The sequence below is a fragment of the Trachemys scripta genome, chromosome 24 (genome assembly GCF_013100865.1).
Source record: "Trachemys scripta elegans isolate TJP31775 chromosome 24, CAS_Tse_1.0, whole genome shotgun sequence".
NCBI lineage: Eukaryota > Metazoa > Chordata > Testudines > Emydidae > Trachemys > Trachemys scripta.
Genome location: NC_048321.1, coordinates 9,438,413 through 9,464,786, shown reverse-complemented (window position 1 = coordinate 9,464,786; position 26,374 = coordinate 9,438,413). Strand labels below are relative to the sequence as shown.

Sequence of the window (26,374 nt, the reverse complement as noted above, 5' to 3'; positions counted from 1 at the left end):
ATATTGTACTTACATTTCGGTGTGTCGTATATAGAGCAGTATAAACAAGTCATTGGCTGTATGAAATTTTAATTTGTACTGACTTCGCTAGGGCTTTTTCTGTAGCCTGTTGTAAAACGAGGCAAATATCTAGATGAGTTGATGGACCCCCTGAAAAACCTCTGCATACCCCTGGTCGACGCACTGCTATAGCGGGTTATTACTCTCGTAAGCTGATGAGCGAAGACTTCTTGTAAGCTGGGAGGCCAACTGGGGAGAGGGAGATCACTGAAGCAGTAAATTGGGATCTTGCTTCCTGCACTAGGAAGGCTTGGGAGGTACCACGTCCGTGTTGCCTCTGGCCCAGCAGGGCCCTGGCCTAGGTGTCGTCGCTGCATAAATGTGGCTAATGTGTCCCCCTTGGGAATGACGCTGCCCGTAGCAGGCTGGGCCTGGGATCGGTGCAGTCCATGATGCCCGTGAACGGGGTAGGGGAGGCAGCCTCAGTGGCTGCTAAGGTGGGGCGGTGGCTCTCTAGAGGAAGACGCTGGCTGGGTAGTTGCTTCCTACTCTGATCCTGCTGCCAGGTTGGAGGGGGAGAGGGAAGGGGGGGGTCCCATTGTCCCTAGAGATGAGCCCCCCTCCACCCACCCACACGTGCGCACAGCTGCTTGGACTGTCCTTGGTGCCCACGCTCAGCTGGGTCCACGCTCTGTGTATCAGCTGCTGACATGCTGTCTGCACCCAGCTAGGCCTGTGGGGACTGGGACCCAAAAGCCACCTAACAAGCTCTGCCTGCTAGAAGCGGCTTGGGCCATGGTGGTCTGAGTGACAGCAGGGGGAGGGGAAATGTCCTGCCCCTGCGCGCCTCCTTCCCCCCCCCCCCCCCATTGTCTAGAGCAGTGGTCCCCAACGTGGTGCCCGCGGGTGCCATGGTGCCCGCCGGGGCATCTATGTGCACCCGCGTAACTGGCTGGCGGACAAGCATCCGCCGAAAAGCGGCATCACCAAGAGGCATTGCTGCCAAAATGCCGCTGATTTTCGATGACAACGCCTCTTGACGTTGCCGCTTCTTGGCGGCATTTCGGTGGATGTTTGTCCGCTGGCCATGGTCCTTGGTGTTTCGTCATCCGGCGCCCGCCACCTGGAAAAGGTTGGGGATTACTGGTCTAGAGCAAACATGCTGGCCCACCACCTGGTCGAGATGTAGTTAGAGACAACAATCAGATCCCCTCTCGGCCTGCGCTTTGCCAAGCTCTTGTAGTGTCCTCTTGTAAGACTGGTTTTCCGTTCCCTGGAGCGGTGGTTCTCAACCGGGGGTACACAGAGGTCTTCTGGGGGTACATCAACTCATCTAGATATTTGCCTAGTTTTACAACAGGTTACATAAAAAGTGGTGCAAAGTTAATACAAGCTAAAATTTCATGCCGACAATGACTTGTTTGTGCTGCTGTATATACTGTGCACTGAAATGTAAGCACAATATTTATGTTCCAGTTGATTTATTTTATAATTATATGGGAACAATGGGAAAGAGAGCAATTTGTCAGTAACAGTGGCTGTGACGCTTTTGTATTTTTAGGTCGGATTTTGTAAGCAAGTCGTTTTGAAGTGAGGTGGAACTTGGGGGTACGCAAGACAAATCAGACTCCTGAAAGGGGGACAGTCGTCTGGATAGGTTGAGAGCCACTGGCCTGGAGCATCCTAGTAACACTTCTCTCTGGCTGCTCCAGTGTGAATTCACTCCTGAGTCCCTCCTGGTTTTACTACTACTAGACCACACTTCTCGCCCCGATCCGAGTATCATGCCAGGCTCCTGCTCGAACTAGGGGCTGGTCTACACTTTAAACGCAGCAGTGACACAGCTGTGGCACGTCACATCTGAGCGGTGTAGTTATACGGACCTAATTTCCTAGTGTAGACGTGGCCTAATAGACCAGGCTCCCTCCTCGTGTTCGGAAGAGAATGCAGGACTCCTGAGTCCCTGAAGTTGGGCTGTAGAATCTGGGAGTCCTGACTCTCACTAGCCACTGGACCATGTGGCTCACTTATGGGGTGTTACTGTGTGTGCTGAGTGGCTGCCCCACCCCAGCACCCACAAGGTCCCTTGATGCCATGGCACTGATCTGGTTTGGGGATGGGAGGTGGCTCTAAGAGCTTGTCTACACAAGGGGAAGTTGTTGCCGATTAAGCCTGGGTGTGAATTTAAAGTGCAATAGCTCTCCAGGTGGACGCTCTTATTCCAGCACGAGGGTGCCTTTTTCTGGCGTAGCTTAATCCACTTCCAATGAGAAGTGGGCTGCTTCATATTCCAAATGAGCGTGCCCACGTGAGGTTAAAGCAGGTTAAATTCACACCTTTTGTTAATTCGGATAAACTTTCCTGGGTGTCTCCTTGTAGGCAAGACCTTATTCTGGAATAAGAATGTCCACCTGGGGAGCTATTCTGGTCAACTGCCCCACGTAGATAAGCCCTAACTCCTTGTGTGAGCGCTCTGATTCTGGAGGCAGGGTGGCCTAGTGGATAGAACACTGCACTGGGCTTCAGGGGATCTGGCTTTGCCACTGCCCTACTGGGTGACCCTGAGCAAGTCATTTCCCTGCCCTCTGCCTCAGTTTCCCCACCTGTAAAATGGAGATCATGATACTGACCTTTGTAAAGTGCTTTGAGATCTGCTGATGAAGAACTAGGGATTGCTATGTATTATTTTTATTCTGGAACAAGAGGGGCACTTCGTACGTCAGGTTAAACCCCGTCCAAAGCAGCATAAACTCAACTGCAGAAGGTGCTCGGCTTCCAGAATACTCATATGGGGATTATACCACTATCATTATAGCTGTTTAAATTCACATCTGAGCACATCTTGCTATAATTTTCCCTTGTGGACTGTTTATTTTAAACAGTCTGTTCTTCCAGGAACTCTGCTCCTTTAAATAATCAAAGCAGGGGGCTGGCGCTATTTTACATAGCCGCTCCCACTCCCCCATCTCCTACTTCCCAAGGATATTTGAGCCGAGATCCGTGCAAGTGACTCAGACTGTCAGTATCAGCGAGGCAGACGCAGACGTGGGGAAGGCAGCTCCAGAGATCTGAGTCACTGACCCGTGCTCCCGTCTCTCTGCCAGGCTGTGAAGCGCGATGGACACCCCATCTCAGAAGAGGGCCACACGGAGTGGGGCGGGTGGCACCCCGCTCTCTCCCACCCGCATCACCCGCCTGCAGGAGAAGGAGGACCTGCAGGAGCTCAACGACCGGCTGGCCGTCTACATCGACCGGGTGCGCTCGCTGGAGTCGGAGAATGCCGGTCTCCGGCTGCGCATCACCGAATCCGAGGAGGTGGTGAGCCGCGAGGTGTCGGGCATCAAGTCGGCCTACGAATCGGAGCTGGCAGATGCCCGCAAGACCTTGGATTCCGTGGCCAAGGAGAGGGCGCGACTGCAGCTGGAGCTGAGCAAAGTGCAGGAGGAATTCAAGGAGCTGAAGGCACAGTAAGCACCGGGGCAGGGCATGAGCAGGGGTCACGAAATCACAGTCATGCTAGGCAATGGGGCAACTGGTCGTGGGAGAATTTCCTCCCACCCTCTCAAAGGTTGAGGCCGCCCCTCGAAGCTGGAGTGGGAGCAGTCAGGGCTGGCAGCCTTGGGAAAGAAGCCACAGATATCCCGAGGCCGCAGGCCAAGGCGAATAGCGGGTTGTCATGTGTTTGGCAAACGGTGAGGGATGTGAAGGGAAAGAAAAACAATCCAGAGAAGGAGAAAGGGAAAAATCTCTATCCTGGCTGGGATATTATTGAGGCAGCAGGTTTAGTGGTAAGGGGATTTGTTTTCTAAAAGCCCCCCAAAAGGGACAGTCTGAAATTAACCTGCCTAGAACATGCCATAAATAATCCGTCAGCCCAGAAAGCAGGAGGAACATTTTACAGATGTCTTTAAAAGCTGCCCAGGATTTTATATTTAGCTTCCTGTGTCTCTCCCCAACCATGGATCTGTCTCTAGATAACTCCGTGGTCATCTCTGCAAAGAACTGTAGCTAGTTCTGCATTTAGATCCTAGGAACTAGTTGGTATTTGGAGATGGATTTCGAATGCAGCTTTCCCTGTGCTGAATGTCTGTGTCTGTTCTCCCCTGGCCATGGGCATGCCAGGATGGGGGAGGATTTTGAAGGATACGGGGAGGAAGAGATTTTGCTTCTACATCAGGAGCCGTGTTTTCTAAAGGTTTTGCAGCCTTAAACTTTAAAACAATCTCCTCAATCTTTTTCTTAAGCCATCCATTACAATCATGCCCAGCCTGCAGCCAGCTCCTGCTGCAGCGTGGCTGTTAAACAGCTGCCCTGCTCCACTCCAGAGGTGGCTGCATTGCAGTGATCCCTGTATGTAATCTGTAGGATCTGTTGCTTACTGGAATGGAATGTGCATTCTCGAAAACTGGATGTTTTTGCTGCCATTCTCTGACACAAACAGACCCTCTTGGAAAAAGCTCCCGTCCCCGAGGGGATTCCCAAACGACCACTCCTGTTCTGAGCCTAGTTATTAAAAGCAACAATCAGTGACTCAGGCCATTTATCTTGAAAGCTCCGCTCCTACCTTGCTTTGTGCTTGGAGAACAGGCCGTGACAGTGGTTACCAAGAGAGACCAAAGTGTTGTGATGTCTCAAATAGAGACCTGTGAATCAGCAGCGAGAGTGAAGAACAGGGTTTATTTCCCCGGCTGTCGATATTGCATGATTCATTTACTACTTAGAGTCACTGTACTGGTTACTGTGAGCCTGAATTCTGGGAAGAGCTTGACAGTGAATGTAGGGGTGGGTGAGCGTGGAGGAGTTGGGTTGGGTTTCAGGAAGCTTTCTGATCTGAAAAGTCCTTGTTAGGGACATTCCCCCTTGTAATGAGCAGGATTTATTGCATTCTGCTCTGATTGCTTCCTCGGGGCTGTGAAGTTATTCAGAGCGAGGCACGAGTTAAATGAATCAAAACAACTCCGCTTTGGGGAGGCGTTCCAGTCGAAACAGCATTTCTTGCCTCTGTAGCGTGACTCCTCTGAGGTTCTCCAAGCTCTTTAATACACCGCCTGCAAGAGAGGTAGTTACTTGACTCACTTTACACAGAGAGGGAAACGGAGGCATGGAGCTGAAGTGACTGGTTCGAGGTCCTTCACTGAGGCCTTGGCTACACTTGGCAATTCACAGCGCCGCCACCTCTCCGAGGGGAGTAGCTTGCAGCGCTGCACTCGCTGCGCTCGGAGGGGGGGGGGGCGTTTTCACACCCCTGAGGGCAGCAAGTTGCAGTGCTGTACAGCGCTAGTGTAGCCAAGACCTGAGCTGGGAATGGAGTGCCGGGGTCCTGGCTCTAACCACAGACAATATCCAGTGTCTCCTCTGTACGGGAGAGATCTGGGTTGGAAAGAGGTCAGCTAAAAGCGGGAGGTGTAGGCCGTTCATTCAGAGCAGCCTTTTCTGGGATAAAGATATTTGGATCCGGTGTTCAGGGAGGCCGCCCTGAATGCGCGTTAGTTGCTCTGCCCGCGCTAATGGCTTGGAGAATAGCTGGCCTGTGTGGCGGCCCCATAGAGTTGACTGAATCCCCTACTACAGGCTGGGAAGGGAATTCCGAAGGATACGCTTTTGGGGCGAAAGCTCCGGATTGGGCAGTCAGGGCTCCGGGTCCCAGCTGGGGCACTAGGACCTACGGAGCACGTCCCGTCCCCTCTCTGTGGCTCAGTTTCCCCCTCTGTAAAAAGGGGCAGGGACAATAACGCTCACCCAGGTCCCAGAGGGGGCTGTGAGGCTGGACTCATTGGGCAGGACAATGGAGTCAGGCCCCTCCTGCAGTCACTTTCCCATTACTAAAGGGGTGCAACACGCTACCAGCTGCGAACAGGTTCTGAGCTTGCTTCGAGCTGGGGTAAGTGGCTGCACAAGGGGACGGAGGACGGGGCCCATTGTCTGAAATACTCCGAGCGGCCCCGGGGGAAGATGCTCTAGGAGCACGACTAGCCCAGTCCCTGCACGCATTCAGTCTTGCATCTAGCGTCGAGGCGGAAACGTTTCCTTGGTATCTTCCCCCACCAGGCTCCCCGACCTCCTGCGTGAGCGTTATCTGGGCCGAGCAGCCACTGGTCCCTTCGAAGGGCTGGTGTGATAGCATCTGCAGCACGGGAGAGCAAAGTGTCTAAAGGCTGGTGGGTGTCAGCACCCAGTGTCTCTCGCTCATGAGCTTTGCTTTGGGTGTCTCATTCCCCAGGCCGCCCGAGCCATTAGCGTGGCTGGATCCACCCGGCAGGGCGTGTCAGGAGAAGGGAAGCCATGGTGCTACTCGCAGCACTTGGCTCTGGGTCAGTAAACGCAGGCGTGGTGATGATCTGGTGTTGGGGACGTCGAGTCGCTCAGCGGAGATGCCCCCCCTTGCCGTAGGTGTAGACCCTGCTTCCTTCCAGGGCTGGAGTCTCGATTCTTGCTGGTGAAATTAACACTGGAGAAAGGTGCTGCGTTGGCTCAGGCCAGGGGCTGAGTGCTAAATTCGTGCCGCTTTCTAGCTCTTTTCCTCAAGGGGCTTGGCTGGTGGCTTGGCAACTGTGTTCACCGAGCCTCCCGACAGCTTTGTGCAATAGGAGGTACATTACTGAACCCATTTTAGCAATGGGGAAACTGAGGTAGAATTAGGCTCAGTGACTCGCCGAAGCTCTCAGATTCTGTCTGGAACAGGACCCATAAGTTCTGACTCCCCCATTCGTCCCCTGGCCCCTTGCTCTGATCATTAGATCACACTCCCCTCCCAGAGGTGGGGGACTGGACCCAGGAGTCCTCAAAGTTTTCTGCTCTAACCGGTAGGCCACACGCTCTCCTGAAGGCATTCCAGTCCCTTCTCTGCTGAATCCACCTGGTGCAGGCGGTGAGAGTGTAAGGCCAGGTCTACACTAAAAAGTTAAGTCGACTCCGCTACATCAGTAAGGGGTAGGAAAAAGCCACACCCCCGATCAACAAAGTAACGCCGACATTCCTCCCAGTGTAGACAGTTCTAGATCCAGAGAAGAATTCTAGCTACCATGTCTCGGGAAGGTGAATTAACTACAGTACCAGAAGAACCCCTCCACTCCTTGGATTTGAGACAGAGCCCCCTTCCCAGAGCCCCTGTCACAGCCCTGTGTGTACAAGTACAAGGGAGTGATGTCTCCCTAGCCTGTTTTGCCCTGGGGAACTCGCTCTAGGGTTGGCAGTTTCCGTGATCCAATCCCCGTGCCCTGCCGTAGAGGGTGTGGCTGATGGCTGGGCTTCCAGCAACATCTGGTCCTGAGTTCACACCCACCCCCTGAGCTGGGGGTGGCACGTAGGGTGACCAGATGTCCCGACTTTATAGGGACAGTCCCGATTTTTGGGTCTTTTTCTTATATAGGCTCCTATTACCCCCACCCCCTGTCCCGATTTTTCACACTGGCTGTCTGGTGCCCTAGTGGCACGTGCCAGGGAGATCTCGTTGCAGGGTTGGGCTCTCCCAGCGTGACTGATGGTGGGAGATGGGCACATGGCTCCTTTTGTGTAGGGCCGGCTGTGAGAGCTGATCCCCGGCGCGCTGGAGCTCCTAACACTGCTCTTGAAAGAAGGTGCCTATTGTGTGCCTGCTTTAACGAGCAGGGCTGGGCCGGCTGCGTGGAGGTGAAAGGGGACGAAGCAATAGACCACAGTGCAGCAAGGGCTGGGTTATGATTAACTAGCCTGCTCCGGGCTCAGAGCTCAGCGGTGGAGACACAGCTGTCATGTATCCCTGGGCAGTTTTGCCGTTGCCTAGCTCTTCCCGCTCTCCTGGCAGTGCCCTCGTCCGGACTGGGCAGGGGTGTCTGGTTCCCACCTCGCTCGGCTCTGAGCAGGGCTGGGTGCCGTGATGGTGAAGATGCCAGGGCCCAGTAGGTGCTGGCACTCCCAGTGGCAGGGGCTGCATTCATGCTGGACGAATGGAGGGAGATTGAGAGAGCGTTGCAGAAACAGCCTATAGATTATGGCCCGGCACAAGGCACGGGCACACGCTTGGCCTGCACCAGTTCAGGGACAGGTCTCCGGCAGGAGCTGGCTGCTGGGCCATCGCTCCTGTGCTGTGCAGAGCTGGCTCTGGGGTGGGGCCAGCCGCACGTGTCCCCAACAGCCAGGCTCGCCTGCCTGCCCCCGCCCCCAGCAGCCGGCGGTTTTCCAATGGGCCAGTCGCACTCCAGGGCATTCCCTGGCAGCCTGTGATTGGGCGGGGGAGTGGTAGTTTGTGGGTGGTTTGGATTTAAAGGCTGAGATCCCCTCAGGCACGAGGGCGTGGCAATGCTGGGGCGGCCCGTGTCTGACTCACATCTGCAGGCGGCAGCCAACGCCCTTCCCCTCCCGCTTCACGAGGCCTGGGATTCATGGGGAAAGCCAGGCCTCCCCTACCACGCTCAGCCAGGCTGGGGGGATCGCAGCCCAAACAGCCCCCCACCCAGCGCCCCTCAGATCTGGGCCCCCTTCACGCCACCCGCTGTGCCACATCACAGCCGTTTTCCTGCGCCGCGGTCCCTGCCCCCACAGCGGCGATTTTCCCCAGCACTGCTGTGTTGGCCTGTCCGCGCCTCTGAAGGACAGCCATGTCTGCACTGGTGCATCCTGGGAAAACCTGGGTCGCTCTCCCGGTCTGCCTTAGCTGCTGGAGGACAGGATTGCCAGATGACACGAGATACTGTGGGCTGCTCTCCCGCGTGGGGCAGCACCAGCTGGGCTGGGAGCAGGCAGTCACCAGATGAGGGCAGGTTGGGGGTTTCCCTTCGAAAGCTCTGAAGGGCAGCAGCCCTGGGACTCGGTAAATGCAAGCCAACCGAGCGCCTTCAGAAGGTGATTGACAGCCGCCTAGGACAGGTCACTGGGAGAATAGGTTTGTCAAGCCCTGCCACGGCTTATCCTTTCCTCTCCGTGGTTCTCTGCTTGGGATGAAGGCCTCACAAGCGCTGCTCAGCCCAGCCTGTCTGCTCCTTCATCTCCCCCTTTCCCAGCTTGGTGCAGCCCAAGCGGGTTGCATCTTCCAGGCGGAGGTATCCAAAGTCTGGACAAGCCATTGCTCGGGGCCGGGGGAAACCTGCAGGCGGGAGAGGGGCTGGGATGGAGCCTTACCTTGGGTTACTTTCCAGAGGTGGCTTTGCTGTAAAAGCAGCTCCAGCTCTCCTTCCGCTCCCAATCTCGTTCTCACTGCCCCCCACCCCCCCAAGCCACGCAGGAAGCTCAGTGGTTGGTTTCGGGCGTGGCTACGTTCCTGCCTTAATCGGATCCTGCTGCTGCCCTCCTGGGTCTAAAACCACGTTTGGCCTGATCCTTTCAGCACCACGGTTCTGCCAACAGCAGATCCCAGCTGGGTGGCCCAGAGCCTCCATGGGGAGCTAGCCACGCGTGCCCTGCACCTTAGTTGCTTTGTGTTAGGCAGTGATGGTCTGGCTGTCTCTGGGGCCCCCACGGGAGTGGATCTGGACAACCGGCTCTACGGGGCTATTTCCTCTGGTGAATGAGGAGCTGCATTGCCAGAGTAAGGGTTGATACCCTCACTCTTGTTCAGGTGAGTTAGCCCTTTGTGGGTACCTGACCCCCTCTTATCCCGCTGCTGGAGAAATCGAGGGCCTTGCCTCCCAGCAAAGGGAACTGGATTCTTCATGGGCTTCCCCGCTGCTGCAGTGCACGGGGAGGTGCAATGTGCTTTGGGCTCCCCAAAGTCTCCAGATGCTAAACTGTTCATCTCAGCCCATGCTTCATGTCTGGCCTAATAGCTCGTTCCATTCCCGCCACTGCTGGCAGTTTTGCTAAGAGCCTGATTGGAGACGAGGAAAGAGAGAGGTGGTGTTTTTTTTTTTTCCCCCCGTTCCTTCTCCGAAACAGGAACCAGACCCTGCTCGTTATAAGATTGTCTGAGCGATTGCTTCCTGAATTGCAGCCCCTAACCTGATTAAGCCGGTAGCTCGGTAGCTCAGTATTGACTTTCGCTCCTTCCCCAGCCCAGTTCTTCTCCTGCTTCTTAATGAAGAAGAGTCTCTCTGCCTTTGAAATCCGTGTGGACGTGGCGTTACCAAGCAGCCGTGCCTGGCTGTGGGCAGTGGGTGGTTAGTTAACATCCAGCACTGATTTTCCCCCTCCCCACCAGACCTGCGCGGCAGCACTTTGTTAGTTGCGGGTGGGTCTATGCCTGCTCTGGGATTTAATGGGAGCCATCTGCCCTACCCACTGGGAACTCCACTGAGACACCATCAAACTCATTCCACACAGAGGGTCCCCAAACATCCATCAGATGGAAAGAGTGTTTGATCCCTACTAAACTCGGTTGGACTCGAGCAAGCAAGCTAGAGATGCCAGGCTCGCAGCACATGGCTGGTCCCCTGTGCCAGCCAGTCCCTTAGAACTTCCACTTCTTGTTGTATAAAGAGAATTATGGGGCTGGTGTGTTTGTTTAATCTGAGGGCTCTCTTGTGTTGTCTAAACAGCCAGTCTGAACCTTGAGCCTGGATCCGCTTCCTAGGTCTGGAAGGGGGAGTGTGATCCGGTGGGGGAAGCAAGGAACTGTCAGTCAGGACTTATGGGTTCTGGTCCCAGCTCTGGACCAGAGCAGGGGCAGTTGGGAGTCAGGACTCCCGGGTTCTAATCCCAGTTTGCTACTGACTTTGTGTGACCTTATGCAAGTCACCTCTCTGCTGTCTGCCTCAGTTTCCCCCATCGGTAAAATCTCACATGAGACTTAAAGTCCCCAGAGTGCTTTGAGAGCCTTGTGTATATAAATGATAAACAAGTGCATATGCCTGCTAAAACTCCCCACGCGGGAAGCGATCTCCCCTCTTCCATTCATCCTGCGCGGAGCTGGGCCGACTCCTCTCTGAAATGCTTCACGATGATGATGTGGTTTTGCTGGAACGTTGTGCGTGGGGAGAAAAATTTGATCTTTATGGAACATTCCTCCCCCCCTGCTTTATAAAAGGCCTCCAGAGGGAAAACCGTTTTACTTAGGGGGAGATCTGCCCTTCTGGGATGAACAAAGAGCAGATTGTACGGTCAGGCAGGACTTCAAAGGACTGTACAGGACTCACAAGAGCGACCCGCTAAAAGAAAAGTACATTGGGCAGGGGAATGTCCCACATTTATATCCTTGCTAATTTCGTAGCTACAGGGCATGATGCTCATCCACTCTTGGGCCCCTTCCCTCCCTGCCCCCCGAGCCGTTTTGAACCCCTCTGGCAACGTAAAGGGGCCTTATTGTAAATGAGAATCCGATCCGGTGGTGTTCGGACCCAGGCAGGGTTTAGCTGGCAGTGGCCGTGCAGGACACAGAATGAAGACTCCCGCTTGCTCCCCCAAAGCTTCAAGGTTAGCGGGAGCAATAGCTCCTCTGTCCCAGACAAATCTGCCCCAAACCCAGAGAGGCAGAAGGGATGTTACGTTAGGAGGGAGGATCCCTTTTCACATAGGGTACTTAGAGCGTGAGCTCTTTAGCACAGGGACTTACTTTGTTCTGTTTGTACAGCACCTCGCGCCATGGGGCCCTGGTCTGACTGGGGCTCCTGCAAGCTGCCATCATAGAAATAACTAATAGGGTAAAATTTTCAAAAGCACTTAAGTCCCATTGGTGCCTAAATCCCATTGCCATCTCATGCAACTTAGGTGCCTAAGTCACTTAGGTGATTTTCTGACTATAATGGCCCTTAGGAAAATGAGGGAGTGAATGAGAAGATGGGTGGGAGTCTTCTGTGTGCCTCTTATTTTGTTCAGTCAGTGCATGTTCTCCAGGAGAGAGGTTCGAATTTCCACTGTGGGTTTCTTAAAGAGCCATCAGCAGGCAGGATTTGAGTCCGAGGAAGCAAACCTACCCTGGCTTGATTCTAAGCCGGGCGTGGCAGGGATGTGGTCCTGGACTGGGGAGGATGGGAAGGCCTCCTCGATATTTGCAATTGGAGGGGACCTCAAATTATTTACTTGTATTCTAGTAGGGGCTAGAGGTCCTAACCGAAATCAGGCCCTATTGTGGTAGGTGCAGTACGTATACATGGTCAGAGTGTCCCAAAAGAGCTCACAGCGAGACGAGAAGGGGGAAACTGAGGCACAGAGAGACGCGATTTGCCCACAGTTGCCAAGCAGGTCACTGACAGAGCTGGGAATAGAACCGAAGTCTCCCAGTCCAATGGCTGAATCCACTGGACTATGCTGCCTCTCTGATTTGAAGGGGTTCTTCCTACTTCCAGCAGTGCTGTGAGGAAGCCACACGGCTTTCCCAGCACCGGGCTCACTCTGCAGAGTCACTCGCGTCCCTTTCGGCTGAGCGTGCTCCAGTCGCTCGATCTTCCTGCACGTCGCTGCATGGCTGGGATCTCCATGTCCCTGAGATACCCGCCAGTATGACAGGCGTTTTATAAGACCCGGCTCTATACATAGCCCCTGTCAATCAGACCCCGGCCTCGTCTCTGATCGTCCACCTGTTCTTGTGTTCTCTCCCTCCCCAGCAGGCACTCAATAGCTTCAGTGTGAGGCTAAACAACTGGCCGGGCAGACAACTGTGGAGGGGACTGGAGGTGCGGGGGGGGTTAAAGAGGATTCAGTGATGAAGCCGGCGATCTGTGTCAGTTTCACATCCTTTGTTGCGGTGGAATGCAGCAGCCTGTCTCCTAGCAAGGCCTGGCGGTTGAGCTCCCCACGGCATCGGGAGAGCCGAGGACGATGAGATCGAGAGCAGGGCTCAGTTCTCCACTGCCCCGTGACATCCGCACCAGCGCATAGCGGGTGTGAAACGTTCCCGTTCTGATCTGGGACCACATTGCGCTGGTGCGACTGGGCGCATGAGAGCAGGGCAGCGGAGAATCGGGCCCCGTGGTGTTGCCCCGCACGCCCTCCCGCCTCTGCAGCAGCTCCAAACAGTACTCAGCATTAACACAGGGGCAGACACGCATCCTGGCTGCACCGTGAAAATACCTTGTTGGGGCTGGGCAGCCCCCACAGCAGGGCTGTGCGCCCCTCCGTGCGGAATTAAACTGGACAAAACACATGTTAATCACACTCCAAACTGCACGGAGACTTTGGACTGGTCGGTGACTAAAACATGCTTCGGCCCCATGTAATGCTGCAAGAGCAGCTGTTCTAACCATGCTGGTGTGGACACCCATGTTGTTACCAGCTCCCTCCAACATGGTACGTTCTATAGTGTTACAGGATCCTAATTGGTTGTAGGTTATACGATAACTTCCTGACCACACTGAATAGGGACATGGCAGAACAACCATGGGAGAGCACTGGTCAGTCCCCGTTCTCGTAAGAGGGATGGTCTTGTGGTTAACCACTGACCTGGGATTTGGAAACCTGCCTTCGATTTCCTGCTCTGCTACAGCCTCCCCCGGTGACCTTAGTCAAGCCACTTAATCTCCCCATGTTTCGGTTTTCCCAGCTGTAAAATGATGGATGATTCTGACCTTTGTAAAGTACTTTGAGACCTACTGATGAAAAGCACTATAGCAGAGCTAGGGATGATTATTACTTGCCTTGTCTAGTTAGACTGTTCGAAGCAGGGACGGCCTCTTACTGTGTGTATGTACAGTACCTCGGACAATGGGGTCCTGATTTCAGTTGGAGCCGGTAATACAAACAGAACTGTGCTTGGAACAGTGTGGCTAACGCCATTCCAGCGGTAGTGGGAACAGATCCTTGCTATCTACGGTGAAGAGGACCGTTGCTTTTGTTTAAATATCGCAATGCCATAAACATATCGACTGGGGCAAAGTCCTCTGTTAAGAATCAGGAGCGGAAGAGATAAAACACGGGCCGGTGTCAGATTAGAGAGATTGCGTTTTCCCCCCACTGTATTACCGGATTCTAGTGTCACTGCTGTAATTTGTAATAGTATAAACTGCAGTAACTGCCCAGGAGAGGCAGTCGTTTGTTGGTCTTGTGGTTGCAGAGAAAAGCTCGAAGCTAGAAGGTAAAAACCCAAACACACACACACTTTTTTTTTTTTAAAGAACCCCTCATGACTTTTTAGGCCATTCTCATGGGTTTTTTCATTGTAATCCCTGTCTCCCCCACCCCCACCTTCATGGTAAAGTTCCTGTGTTTGCTGTCAATTCCTTATAGGGTGACCAGACAGCAACTGTGAAAAATCGGGACGGGGGTGGGGGGGTAATGGGCTTCTATATAAGAAAAAGCCTCAAATATCGGGACTGTCCCTATAAAATCGGGACATCTGGTCACCCTAATTCCTTAAGATCGTCAGAAAGCAGCAATCCTGACTGTCTGCTCGCAAGATCTCCTCCCCTCCCCTCCCCCCCGTGTTTTGTTCCTTGGCTTCCTACAGAAGAAAGAAACCCCTGGGAATGCACAGCTTTGGGTCTGATGCCGGCCTCTCGGTGATGGTAGCCGCAGATGAGACCCAGGGAGCCCTTCGCTCATAAGGGGATGTGGGGCTGAGCTCACCTATCCTGCCATTGTGCTGGGTGGCTGCTTTGAACGTGCTGTCTGCATTGATCTGAGTCCCTGCAAACCCACGGAGGAGGTGGAACCCTCCTGTATTGGGCCAGCATATGATGCTGTAGGTACAAGACAGTAACAATCCCCTGCCCCCATATTATATGTATTACAGTAGTGTCTGGAGACTTCAGTTGGGCCTGGGGCTCCACTGTCAAAGCGTACAATCTAGACAAGACAGCGGGTGGCAGGGGAAACTGAGGCACGGAGAGGGGCCGAGTGACTTGCCCAGGGTCCCACAGCGTTTGTCTACACAGCGAACGCATCCGGGTGAGTGGTTGGCTCACAAGGCTGTTCTCAGGCATGCGCTGCCCTGTCTTCGCTCCTGTTGTTACCTGTGCTGGCAGGAGTCGGGCTAGCTTGGGTGGCTAGCCCATGCACGGCTGTCGCTGTGTATAGAGACCCGCAGCGAGTCTGGGGCCAAGCAGGGAATTGACACCTGACTCCCAGTTCTGTCCCGTGTCCGCTGGACTATGCACAGTGCTGGACGCTCGGCATCCCTTCGTCTTGCTCTGTTACAGCCCCGGGCCCTGGAGTAGGAACCGAGGAGATTCTGCGCTCTTGGTTGGTAAAAGTGTGGTGGGGGATGGGGTGTGACTCATGTGCAGCTGCCTACGAGAAGAAGCTCTCCAGGGAGTGGTTGCTTCTGGGGAAAGCTGTAAAAACTGAATGGAAAGGTGGTGGTTGCCTCCCTTCCTCCCTCCCCTCCCCGTTTCCCCCCCTCCCTCCCACACACACATGTTACGGTCCGCTGCTGTTTCCTTCCTTAAATATTGCATGAGCCGACATAGGTGCATTGGCGGAAACATGATCTAACCAGAATGTCGTTCCCGGGAGTGTCTTAGGGAACTGCTTAGCCGCGACCTCTGCCGGCCACACCTGGCTGCTTGGCTCGGCGGCCTGGCCTGTGCTGCGATTTCCGCCATCTCTGTATTGTGCCAGTGCAACTGCCCCTAACACGGAGGGGATTTGCCCCGGCACAAATGGTCCTGCACCAGGGTGAATGGGCAGCGGCGGCTGAAACCCCGGCACAGACGAAAGCTCGAGGGGTGGTTCTCCGGAGAACCTGGCAGTATTGCGGGTCTAAGGGGGTTGTGTTTTGAGCCGGTAAAGCAACCTGCTCTGTTGCACGTGGGGGTTAGGAGCCCTCAGTTATCCAGCAAAACCAGCCCCACTGGGCTGGGTCTGTCTCATCTCTCATGTCACAGCAGCCCAGCACGCGTTCGTCTTCCCCCAGTGCAGCCCAGCAAGAAGCCCGGCTTTGTTTGTCCTTTCTGGCAGGAGGTCGCTCTGAATTCCTGAGCTGGCACCAAGCGGCTGCAATGCTGCCAACCCCGCCCTGCCCTGGGGGGATACTCCCACGCTGGACATGCAGTCTAGGCAGCGGAGTCGGGGCAATTGGATTCCGTGCTCCAGGGCGTGAGATGATTGTCCAGTGAGTCAGAATTTCCCCTTCTCCTCCCACTCTTGTCCCCCAGCAGCGCTGGGAAGTGGGCATTGGGCATGAGAAATTTTCACTTCTCACTGTAGGGAACCAGTGGGGTTTAATGGTTAAAGCTGGAGGCCGGAGTTCAGGACTCCTGGATTCTGTTCCTCGCTCTGGGAGGGAGAGTTTGCTGTTGTGGTTAGAACAGGGTCCTGGGTTCTAGTCCCAGCTCTGCCAGTAGCTTTTTGTGATCCTGAGGAAAGCTAGGCCTAAAGTTGAAGTGCCTGTCTAATTTTGTGCACCCAGCTTGGGAACACCTGGAGGTTGATTTTTTTTTTTTTTTTTTATCTCCTGTGTTGGAACCCACAACTCCAAGTTCAGCACCTCTGAAAATGGCTCCAGGTGCCCCCAAAGTAGAGGGATACTTCCGTAAACGGAGATGGGTACGACTGGGTGCCTCAGTTTCCCCGTCTGTAAAATGGGGGTAATGTTCCCCCTTCACCCACCCTGTGGGGTGGTAAAGGTGTACAGATTACCAAACTAACTTCCCTCTGTTGGACATCGACACTCCTTCTCCTTCAGCACGACGTCGGGCTGCTTATGATTGCTGGCCTTGGTCACGAACAGAATCAAAGGATTGGGGGTAGCTCAGCCTTGCTGTGTACCAGGTGCTGGCATTTTTCTTCTCGTTAATCTCCACCCCGTTCATAAAACAAGGTGCTGTTCATAGTCCCCTAACGACTCTCGGTTACTCTGTATCCTGATCGCACAAAGGTCGCGGCAGGGCTGTTTACTCCGTGCATGCACGTACAGGAGAGCCGAGCGCTGTGCTAACAAACCTTATCGCTGCTCCTCGTGGCGAGGCGCGCGTGTGTGTGTGTTTCTGGATGTGCCACGACAGAGCCTTCGGAATAACTGCCAGCCCAGGGCACGTTGCGAACATCTGCCGTTCTCTTTAGGTGCAGACGGCAGAGCCGGTTTGACTGCAGCACAGATCATTGACTGTACGTGAAAGGAAGGATGGGCGACTGGGTTGGGACACTGGAGTTCAATCCCTGTTTCTGCAAGACTTCCTGTATGACCAATTTCCCCTGTGCCTCCGTTCCCTGTCTGTGCAATGGAATAATCCTTCCCTAACACCCACAGGGGGGTTGTGAAGATAAAATCCCATCATCACACTTAGCTCTTTTCAACTGTAGATCTCAAAGCACACCAATAGCAATATCTCTGTTTTACAGATGGGAAAACTGAGGCACGGGGAGGGGTGAGGACTTGCCAAAGGTCAGCTGGCAGGCCAGTGGCAGGGTCAGGATTAGAACCCAGGTCTCCCGAGTCCAAATCCCCAGTTCTCTATCCACTGCCTCCTTTGGTGATCGTGCCTCAAATACTACATTGCCGAGGGCCATGTCGCTACCTAGACAAAATTGAATTCTTTCTCTCCCTTCCTCCTCCCCCTCTTTTTCCCTTTCTTCTCTCCCCTCTGGCTTTACAGGCCCGTTTTCGGCAGCAGCAGTTACTGCCAGCCCCACAATGCCACGTTTATAGACACAACAGCAGTTGATAACTTGCTTTTAAAGGGGAATGACTCATTCCCAGGCATCCCGAACGGGGCAAACAAGCAGGCTCCTCCGTCCGCTGCCAGCGCTGGCTTCTGTCGGGGCCTTTCTTCTGCTGCTGCTGCTTCTCTGTCTCATGCAAAACAAATGCCCTGGCCGTGTGTAAATGTAAATAATTCTCCTGCATTTATCTGCCGCTTTCCCTGCCAGCCAAAATATAAAACCCCTTTTGTTCCAGCAAGGCCGGTTGTAGCTCCTCTTTAAACTGAAACCAGCATTCCCTTTGCTTTTCCCCAGATATTACCCGCTGGAAATTTGCGTATAAAGATATATGCAACAGGCGGAGGGAGAGGAGAGTTTCTTTTACTGCGGCTAGATGATGGATAAAGAGGGCTAGAATGGGGACCCCCACGTCTAGCCAGGAGCTCCCTCCCATTTCCCAGTATTGTCACAACCCTTTGATGCCCGTTTGGCGAGTCCCTGATTCAGAACTTCTCTCCTGTGTTAGAATTTCAGGTCTTGTCTACCCCCCACCGCCCAGGACAACTGGAGACCCAGAGGAGCTCTGGTTATAGAACCAGTGTCCTGGATACTGTCTAGAGATGAGTTGCTGCGTGGGCGAATTATCTTTGGCTGCATCAGTTCTTCCCAGTCGTTCATGATTAAAGTCGCAGAAAATCTCCGGTGCTCTGTGGGTGCTTCATTGAGTCTGGTTGTATTACAGACTCCCACAGAGATCTGGACACTGCACAGACATGTAGTAAACAAGGTCTGGGGCCCATTGTGCTAGGCGCTGCAGAGACCACTAGGGAGGGACAGTCCTGCCCCAGAGAGAGCACCATCTAAACAGACCAGATGGATTCAGGGTGCCAGAAAAGAAGGGTGGTTCTCCCCATTTTAGAGCTGGGAAAACCAAGGCACAGAAAGATGACTTGACTTGACCAGTGGCACCCAAGGAGTTTGTGGCAGTGCTGGGAATCGAACCCAGCTCTTCAGTCTCAGGCAGCGTCCGAGTTACTGCAGAGAATTCTTTCCCAGGTATCTGCCTGGCGGCTCTCGCCCACATGCTCAGGTCTAACTGATCGCCAGATTTGGGGTCGGGAAGGAATTTCCCCCCCGAGTCAGATTAGCAGAGACCCTGGGGGTTTTTTCGCCTTCCTCTGCAGCGTGGGGCACAGGTCACTTGCAGGTTTAAACTAGTGTAAGTGGTGGATTCTCTGTAACTTGAAGTCTTTAAACCATGATTTGAGGACTTCAGTGACTCAGCCGGAGGCTAGGGGTCTATTACAGGAGTGGGTGGGTGAGGTGCTGCGGCCAGCAGTGGGCAGGAGGTCAGACTAGATGATCACAATGGTCCCTTCTGACCTTAACGTCTGAGTCTTAACCTCAGAACAGCCTGTTGATCTACACACTCTATGCGTAAAAAAAACTCCAAACCACCCTGAACATAGACACCAACTGGCTGGGTCCAGGCACTTTGACTGGGGTTTTGCCCATGCGTGGAGGTCCTACTTGATCGCGTGTCTTGTGCTCCTTCATTGAGCCACTGTCTCTCTCTGGTCTTGTGAGTCTTCAAACCGTGTGACTCTTTCTGCAAAAGTGAGCCTAAGACCTTGGAGGCCAGGCTGTCCTAATGCGATGGCTTCAGAGAAGATCACGCTCCGCCTGTATGACCTGTTTGACAAGCTCCAGCAGATGTGGGCTGTGTGTATATAGATATGTAGATGTAGCAAGCTAACCCCTGATAACCTCTCACACGGATACATACATACAGTGAGCGCGAGGTTATCAGGGGTTAGCCTGCAATGGACACTTTAGCTGAGTGCATCTTTTGTCTAATAAATCCATGTCTACCAAAGCCTTCACCTCTGTTGTTGTGCTGCATGTTGTGTCTCCAGCAAGAGTGGGGATCTGATCCAAAAGCACGGGCCCCTACCACTCGGGCTAAAGGAGAATCCCCGTTAACATTACAGGGTATATGAAACATAGTTGGGCAACTCCAGTTCCATCCAGGAGAGGGCAGCAATTACACCAAAGCTTAAACTCTGGCATGAGACATGTAAATTAGCTGTGAGGTTTGAGAACTGCGTCGGGCCGGTTTCTCAGCTCCCTCGTTCCTGTGCTCAGGGCTAGGATGGAGCAGAGAGGTGGCTTTAAGCCACCTTTGCACTTCCCATATTCTGGGCCCTGCCTGGCACCCTGGGGGGCCCTGGGAAGCAGAGAACAGCTGTAGTGTGCTCCAGTCACATCCTTGATCTGCCCCCAGGGCCTTACATGCTGGCTGGGGAGACCCCTACGTACATGGGATTCTCAGGGTGCTCGTTCCACCCCTTTAAGGCCCCCTGACGTTGCCAGAATGGGGCCGCCGAGTAGCTGATCTGTGACTGTGCCAACACTCTCAAGTCCCATCCGTTCTATACGGTGCGTTAATCCTGCTTTTGTGCCTTCATTTCTCATGGGGGCGACGGTGAGGGGTGCAGCCAGGTGATGGTCTAGCTCAGGGGCGGGCAAACTTTTTGGTCTGAGGGCCACATCCGGTTTCCAAAATTGTATGGAGGGCCAGTTAAGGGAGGCTGTGCCTCCCCAAGCAGCCAGGCATGGCCCAGCCTTGCCCCCTATCTGACCCCTCCTGCTTCTCGCCCCCTGATGGCCCCCCTGGGACTCCTGCCCCATCCAACCACCCCTTCTCCCTGTCCCCTGACTGGCCCCGGAACCCCTGCCCCTGACTGCCCCCCACCACCCCATCCAACCCCCCTCTCTCCTTCGTGACTGCGCCCAGAACCCCTGCCCCATCCAACCACCCCTTCTCCCTGCCCCCTTACCGCGCTGCCTGGAGCACCAGGACAGGCAGCCACGCTGCCCGGCTGGACCCAGCCACGCCACCGCGCAGCACAGAGCACCGGGTCAGGCCGCGGCTCTGCAACTGCACTGTCTGGCAAGAGCAGCCCCACCGCCCAGAGCGGAGGCTGCAGGGGAGGGGGAACAGTAGGGGAGGGGCTGGGAGCTAGCCTCCCAGGCCAGGAGCTCAGGGGCTGGGCAGGAGGGTCCTGTGGGCCGTAGTTTGCCCACCTCTGGTCTAGCTCCCTTTTTGTTTCGGGAGCATGGAGTCAAGACTAAGACGTGGCAGAGGGTCAGATTTTCCATTTCAATGCTGCTCTCAGCTGTGTTGACTGTACTAGGCTTTCCCGCTGGTATGAGCCCAGCTGTTGTGCACATGTGTATACAAGGCAAAGCGCTGAAAAGAGGAGCTAACCCACAGTGTTTACATGTTGGAAGCAAGTTTTGGTTACTGCCCTACGCCCTAAAGGGGATTGGACAAGACTTCTGCATTCCTACATTCAAAGGATATGTATCAGCCCTTAGTGTATTTTTTGTCAAAGTAGCAGAGTCGTCAGCTCTTACAATTTTTATCGTGTTCCTGTGAGGTTTGGAGATTTTCTTTATGCCCCATGTGGTTATATAAGAATCTCAGCTTTTATTTCACCAAAAAAGTACATTTCCAGCCTTCCCGGTTACAGGGAAAAGTTAGAAAACGTGACTCCTAAAGGCTCAAACACCAAAAGGCAAATAAAAAAGACCTCAGCTGTTTTACGCTTTAGCCAGTCTTGGGGTGAGACTCATGATTTTTGAATCCTTGAGGTTCGCGATGCTGAGTCTGCGATCCCTCCGCATTTGCACCTATTTGATCTTCAGAGTTGCCTAAATATTACTGTTAGCGTTATGGTTTCTTTTGCATCCATATAGATTCTAAGGCCAGAAGGGGCCACTGTGATTATCTCGTCTGATCTCTGGCTTTTGATGGCTTTTTAAAGAGGAGGAGGACAGTTCGGGCTCTGAAGCAGCCCTCCCTGAAAAAACGGTTACCCTGTGGGGGCAGAATTGTTAGTACTTCAGTCTCCTTTTAGGGCTTGTATTAGGCACTCAAGTTGCATCTGTTTAACTCAGGCCTGGTCTAAATGGGGAAATTGACCAGCATACACAAAGCGGAATAATTATCTGGAATAAAATCACTTTCGTTTCAGAATAGTGTCTGTGTGGGGTAGTTAGTCCAGAAGAGTTTAATAATAGTCATCTAGAATAGTTATGCTGGTCAGTTTCCCATGTGTAGACAAGGCCTTAAGTCTGGTTTTTAAACTGATTTAGGTAAACCTGTGTAGACCCTGGTGTGGATTCTTTCTTCACTTTAAGAGTAGCTTATTTTGATTTAGCTTAAACCTGTTCCTAATTGACTTAAACTAAACTGATATAAGCCTGCTTTAAACTGAAATAAAGGGGTTTGGTCCAAAAGGCTGTGTGGGGGTTTAACTGATCAGTTTGAGGTGTCACAATGGTTTAATGTTAAAGTAATTCTTCATGGAGACTACCTTTTAGACAAGGGTTAAGGCCATGTCTACACTACCGATACAGCTGTGCTGCTGTGAGATCTCCTGTGTAGCCGCCCTATGCCCATGGGAAAGACATAATTAAACCACCCTCAACGAGTGGGGGTTGCTATGTCAACGGGAGAGCGTCTCCCACCGGCACTTCTGTCGGTGTAACTTATGTCGTTCAAAGGGGTGGGTTTTTTTCCACATCCCTGAGCAACGTAAGTTATAGCAACAAAAGTGCTAGTGTAGACATAGCCTTAGTGACACCCAAACTATCTTCAGAGTTGCACCAGCTGAATTGAAGATGCGATTTGAGTTAAACTTAATCAATGTAAACAGGTTTAAATCAGATTAAATGTGCCCAAACAGGGATTTGCAATAATGATCCCTAGCTTTTATCATCCATTGATCTCAAAGCACTTTACAAAGGAGGGCTGTATTATTATGTCCATTTTACAGATGGGGAAACTGAGACACGGACGGGGTGGTGATTTGCCCAAGATCCCCCTGCAGGCCAATGGCAGAGGTGGGAATAGAACCGTTAAGTCAGCGCCTTAACCACTAGTTCGTCCTTCCCCTCCCTTAATCTTGCAAGGGTGGGAAATAAGGCCGGGCATCTGAGTGAGATTGTGAGGGGCTTGGCTGTGTTTGCTGTGGGTGTGTTGCGCGTTGGAAGCGATAGCAAGTCTGATGCTGAGCCAAGGAGCCGGGGTGTGTGGTGGAGACACATGAGCTGCGGGTTGACCTGTAAATAAAAAATGTCTTGTCTTCAAGCTCCTGTCTGGTGACTGGGAAATGTTCTTTCTAGCCCGCACAGCTCTTCTTATAGGCTAGAGAACCCTGTTTACAAGGCAGGAGCTTGGCAGTAGTTCTGTGCCTGCTTTCCCACACTTTAGGGGGGGTGATGGGGCGTAGAGCAGAGAGGGAAGGCTCCTTTGCTGCCAGATTGCCTTGGGAAGACCAATGACCTGGATTAGCTCTCAAGGCGAAGAAGCGTGTGAATGCTCTGTTTGTCTGATGGAGGCAGTCCCAGGGAGGCTGGAGGGCGGGTTTATGCACGCAGGGCTGAATGCTGATCTCAGTTGCATCGCTGTGAATCTTTTGGGTGCTTTCCAAAGGCTGCGTTGGTGCCAGAGCTGTGAATAGAACCCAGGTGTCCTAGTGCTTGCCTTGCTATAACCACTGGGCTATACGGCCTCCCTGGCTGTGCACTTTTGCATGGCACGGATCGGATACATGCATGTAAATAAGCACATGCGTTCAGTATGCGACATGTGCTTCTCGACATGTATGTTGCTGAACTGGGGTGCATTCCCAGGGCTGGCTGCCCTGCAGAAGGCCGAGTAGGCTGCAGCATCAGGCAGCAAAACGTCACAGGCCACAGCGTCTGGTCAGTGTGTGACGGCCAGGCGCTTCCACTTTCCCTGGAGAACGCAATGTTTTTCCATTGGCATTTTAATGAAGGGCTGGGAATGCTGTCTAGTGGTGAGAGCCAGAGGGGCTGGGCATTAGGTGACTGAGACTCTGTTCCCAACTCTGCCACAGACTACTGATAGACTGTGGGCATGTCACTTCCCCCATCCTGTGCCTCAGTTTCCCTGTCTGTAGAAAGGAGATATAATTATTTAGCTGGCCCGGGGCGGGGTGTGTGGGGCTGGTCTGATTCTGCAGCGCTCCCAGATACTCTGCAACAAGGCACTACATGGGCACAGAATAGTCACCGAATCTCAGCCTATCTCAGCATGTACATTAGCTTGTTCTTTCATCGGTACGTCCCGGTAGCACACAACTATTTGCATGCACCTGGCTCCAGAAACTCACCACATCCTGCCTAAGCCAAATACAGCTGCTAAAGAGATTCCCTGGGCAAAGAGCTGACTGATAGACCGTAGCAAGGGAAGAGGAAACTTTGTTACTCCAGGAATCAGTTGGTACCTGGAAATCAGGCCCGATCCTCCGTCCCCCGGCGCCTTGTGAAGTCATTCACACCAGATCAGCGGGGTCGTGTTCGGAACCCACTTTGCAGTGGTGTGAATGACTGGAACGGGCTCCTCTCTCCCGTGCTAGGAGATGAGTTGATGCCCACCAGCTGAAGTTCTGGCCCAGCCTTTCAGCTGCCCTGTGGGAAGCAGAGTTCCCGTCTCTTTCCCCCGAAACTGTCCCAGCATAGCTGGCTGATTGCTCATGGTTAAAGCTCTGCTAAACACTACCATTTCGCGGCCCACTCCTGAGAAACCCAGCCACGATCCTCTCCCCTTCGATATTGCCCTCCGCCTGCAGCCATTCCTAACCAGCGCCAAAGCCCACCCCATTGCTAGGGCAACATCAGCCCCAACAGGAGCAAACCCTGGTGACTCGGGGTTTCCATTTCTGGCCTTATGGAAACCCGCTGAGCGGCTGGGATGACTCATCAGTATGGGCGTGGCAGGTCTGGACGGGCGACGGATATGGGATCGCTTCCAGCCACTGGTCTGTGTGGGGTTTTTTAAATGCAATATTTGTTCTAAAATCCTGTTACTTGTTTTTTAAGCAACTGAAACAAACACAGCTGCTCTGTGCTCACAGGTTTTGATCTGTTGCAGGAGTGACTGACTCCAGTAATTAGTAGCTAGGTAAGATCTGTTGGGGAGGTAGGCGTGTTGAGGTGCGTGTAGATGTCTTGTGTTGTGGTGGGAGGAAGGATGGCGCAGTAGTTAGGGGATTAGTCTAGGACTTGGGAAACCCAGGTGCAATTCCTTACTGTGCCACAGACTTCCTCTGTGACCTTAGGCAAGCCACTTAATCTCTCTGTGCCTCAGTTTTCCATCTGTAAAATAGGGGTAACAGCACAACCCTGCCTCACAGGGGTTGTGAGGATAAATAAGTTTTTTTTTAAAAATTGATGAGGTGCTCAGAAGCTACGGTGGCCATATAAGTACCTACGGTGGTTGTTTTTCACATAAACAGCAGGATCATAAAAAAGCACACACAAAATCGGTGTGTATTGGCATCTGGAAGCCCTGTCTGAAATCAGAGCTCCAGTGTGCCCGGAGCAGTACAGACACACGGCAAGAGATGGGACCTGTAAGGTTCATTCCATGCTGGGCTTGATTGCTGGTGGATTTCTCCAGTGAGCAGAGCCAGCTGAAAAATGGAGGGGGGTAGGGATAAAAAAAAAACAGAAATCTTGCACAGAAAGTTGTGAAAAGCCGGAAGCTGTTTTCATTCGGCGGCGTTAGAAAATGGGCGCTCGTCCTGCTACTCAAAACTTACTTTTTTTTTTTTAACCAAAGATTCCCCCCCACAACACTTTTTCTTTTTCTCCTCCCACTTCCACTCCCAATTTTGCCCCTGAAAAGGGGTGAGGCAGGAATGTGTGAAGGAAAACGTCGGGGGAGGATGGGACACACACGCAATGTAATGGATTTGTTTCCCAGTTTCATTTGAAATCTTCCTTTTATAAGAAACAAAAGCTTTGCTTGCGATTTCAGGAAATGAGGAACACCTCTAATTTTGGGCGAGGAAGCCGCTGTTTTAATGGGAAAATGGCTTGTTCAAAACTTTTCCACCAGCTCTGCCAACGAGCTGTTTCCATCCTGTCGAGAGCCAGGCAGCTCTGAGCGAATCCCCATCCTGCCTTAATGAAATACATGTGCCCATAGAGGCCCGCTTGGGCGTGGCCAGCGGGTGTCTGGCAGGGAGGCTGCTGTCAGCTCTGGGTTGGCACCTTGGGAGGCCCCTAGGTCTGGTGTGTCTGGTTCTGGGAGGCCTGGTCTCCCAGCATCCTCTGATACAGGGTGGATCAGAATCAGTGCTGGGTTTGATGCCCCAACGGGATGCTCGCACTGTACAGATGTTTCGCGAGACGCAACCCTCCTTGGATACTGGTGTCTGTTTACCCAGGCGATTGGCAGCGTCTCTTCAGAGTACGGGTGAGTCAGAAGACCTGAGAAGCGGTTTCTCCCCATTGCCACATTGTAATGCTTCCCATTCCACCCTTTCCTGCTTTCCACATTGTTTTCCAAGCACAATAACATTTCAACAGGGACCCTGCGCCCTAGGGAGCCCTCCAAACTTCCCAACCTGCTTCCAGTGAGTTTGACTTGAAATCAAAGTGTACCTGGGGCAACGCCTGCTCTTGTAGCAGGCAGTGAGGCTAGAACTGGGGGCTGGGAGGAGGCAGGATTCCTGGGTTCTGTTCCCAGCTCTGAGAGGGATACGTGCTGTAGACGTGAGATCAGGTAGGGACTGGGAATCAGGACCCCTGGGTTCGATTAACAGATCTGTGCAAATTATAGTTGCTTCTCTGTGCAACAGTTACCTCATCTGTACGTGGAAACTCGGCGGCTGGCTGGCTTGGCACGAGTGTCAGTCCGTTCTTCCGCTCCAGGTTAATTCTGCCTGAGCCGGCATTTTGCATGGCGCGGCGTGGGATGGATTTTAACTTAGAAACCAGCGGGGGAGGCAACGCCCATATTGCTACCGATTAATCCCGGCATGCTGGTTCGATGCCAACTTTGCAAACTTAAAAAAAAACAACCCCCCCCCCCAAATCGCCGCGTCTCCAGGACCCAAAATAGAAGCTG

General features: G+C 53.1%; 1 protein-coding gene across 1 annotated transcript in view; it reads left to right on the top strand.

The window, feature by feature from the left end:
• Positions 1 to 2,982: 2,982 nt before the first annotated feature.
• The window catches only part of LMNA (lamin A/C), a gene marked incomplete in the record, with an annotated part of 85,392 nt that continues 62,000 nt past the window's right edge, over positions 2,983 to 26,374 (top strand). The window contains 1 exon segment of the mRNA XM_034756958.1: positions 2,983 to 3,467. Within this exon segment, the coding sequence (XP_034612849.1) occupies positions 3,118 to 3,467 (350 nt within the window).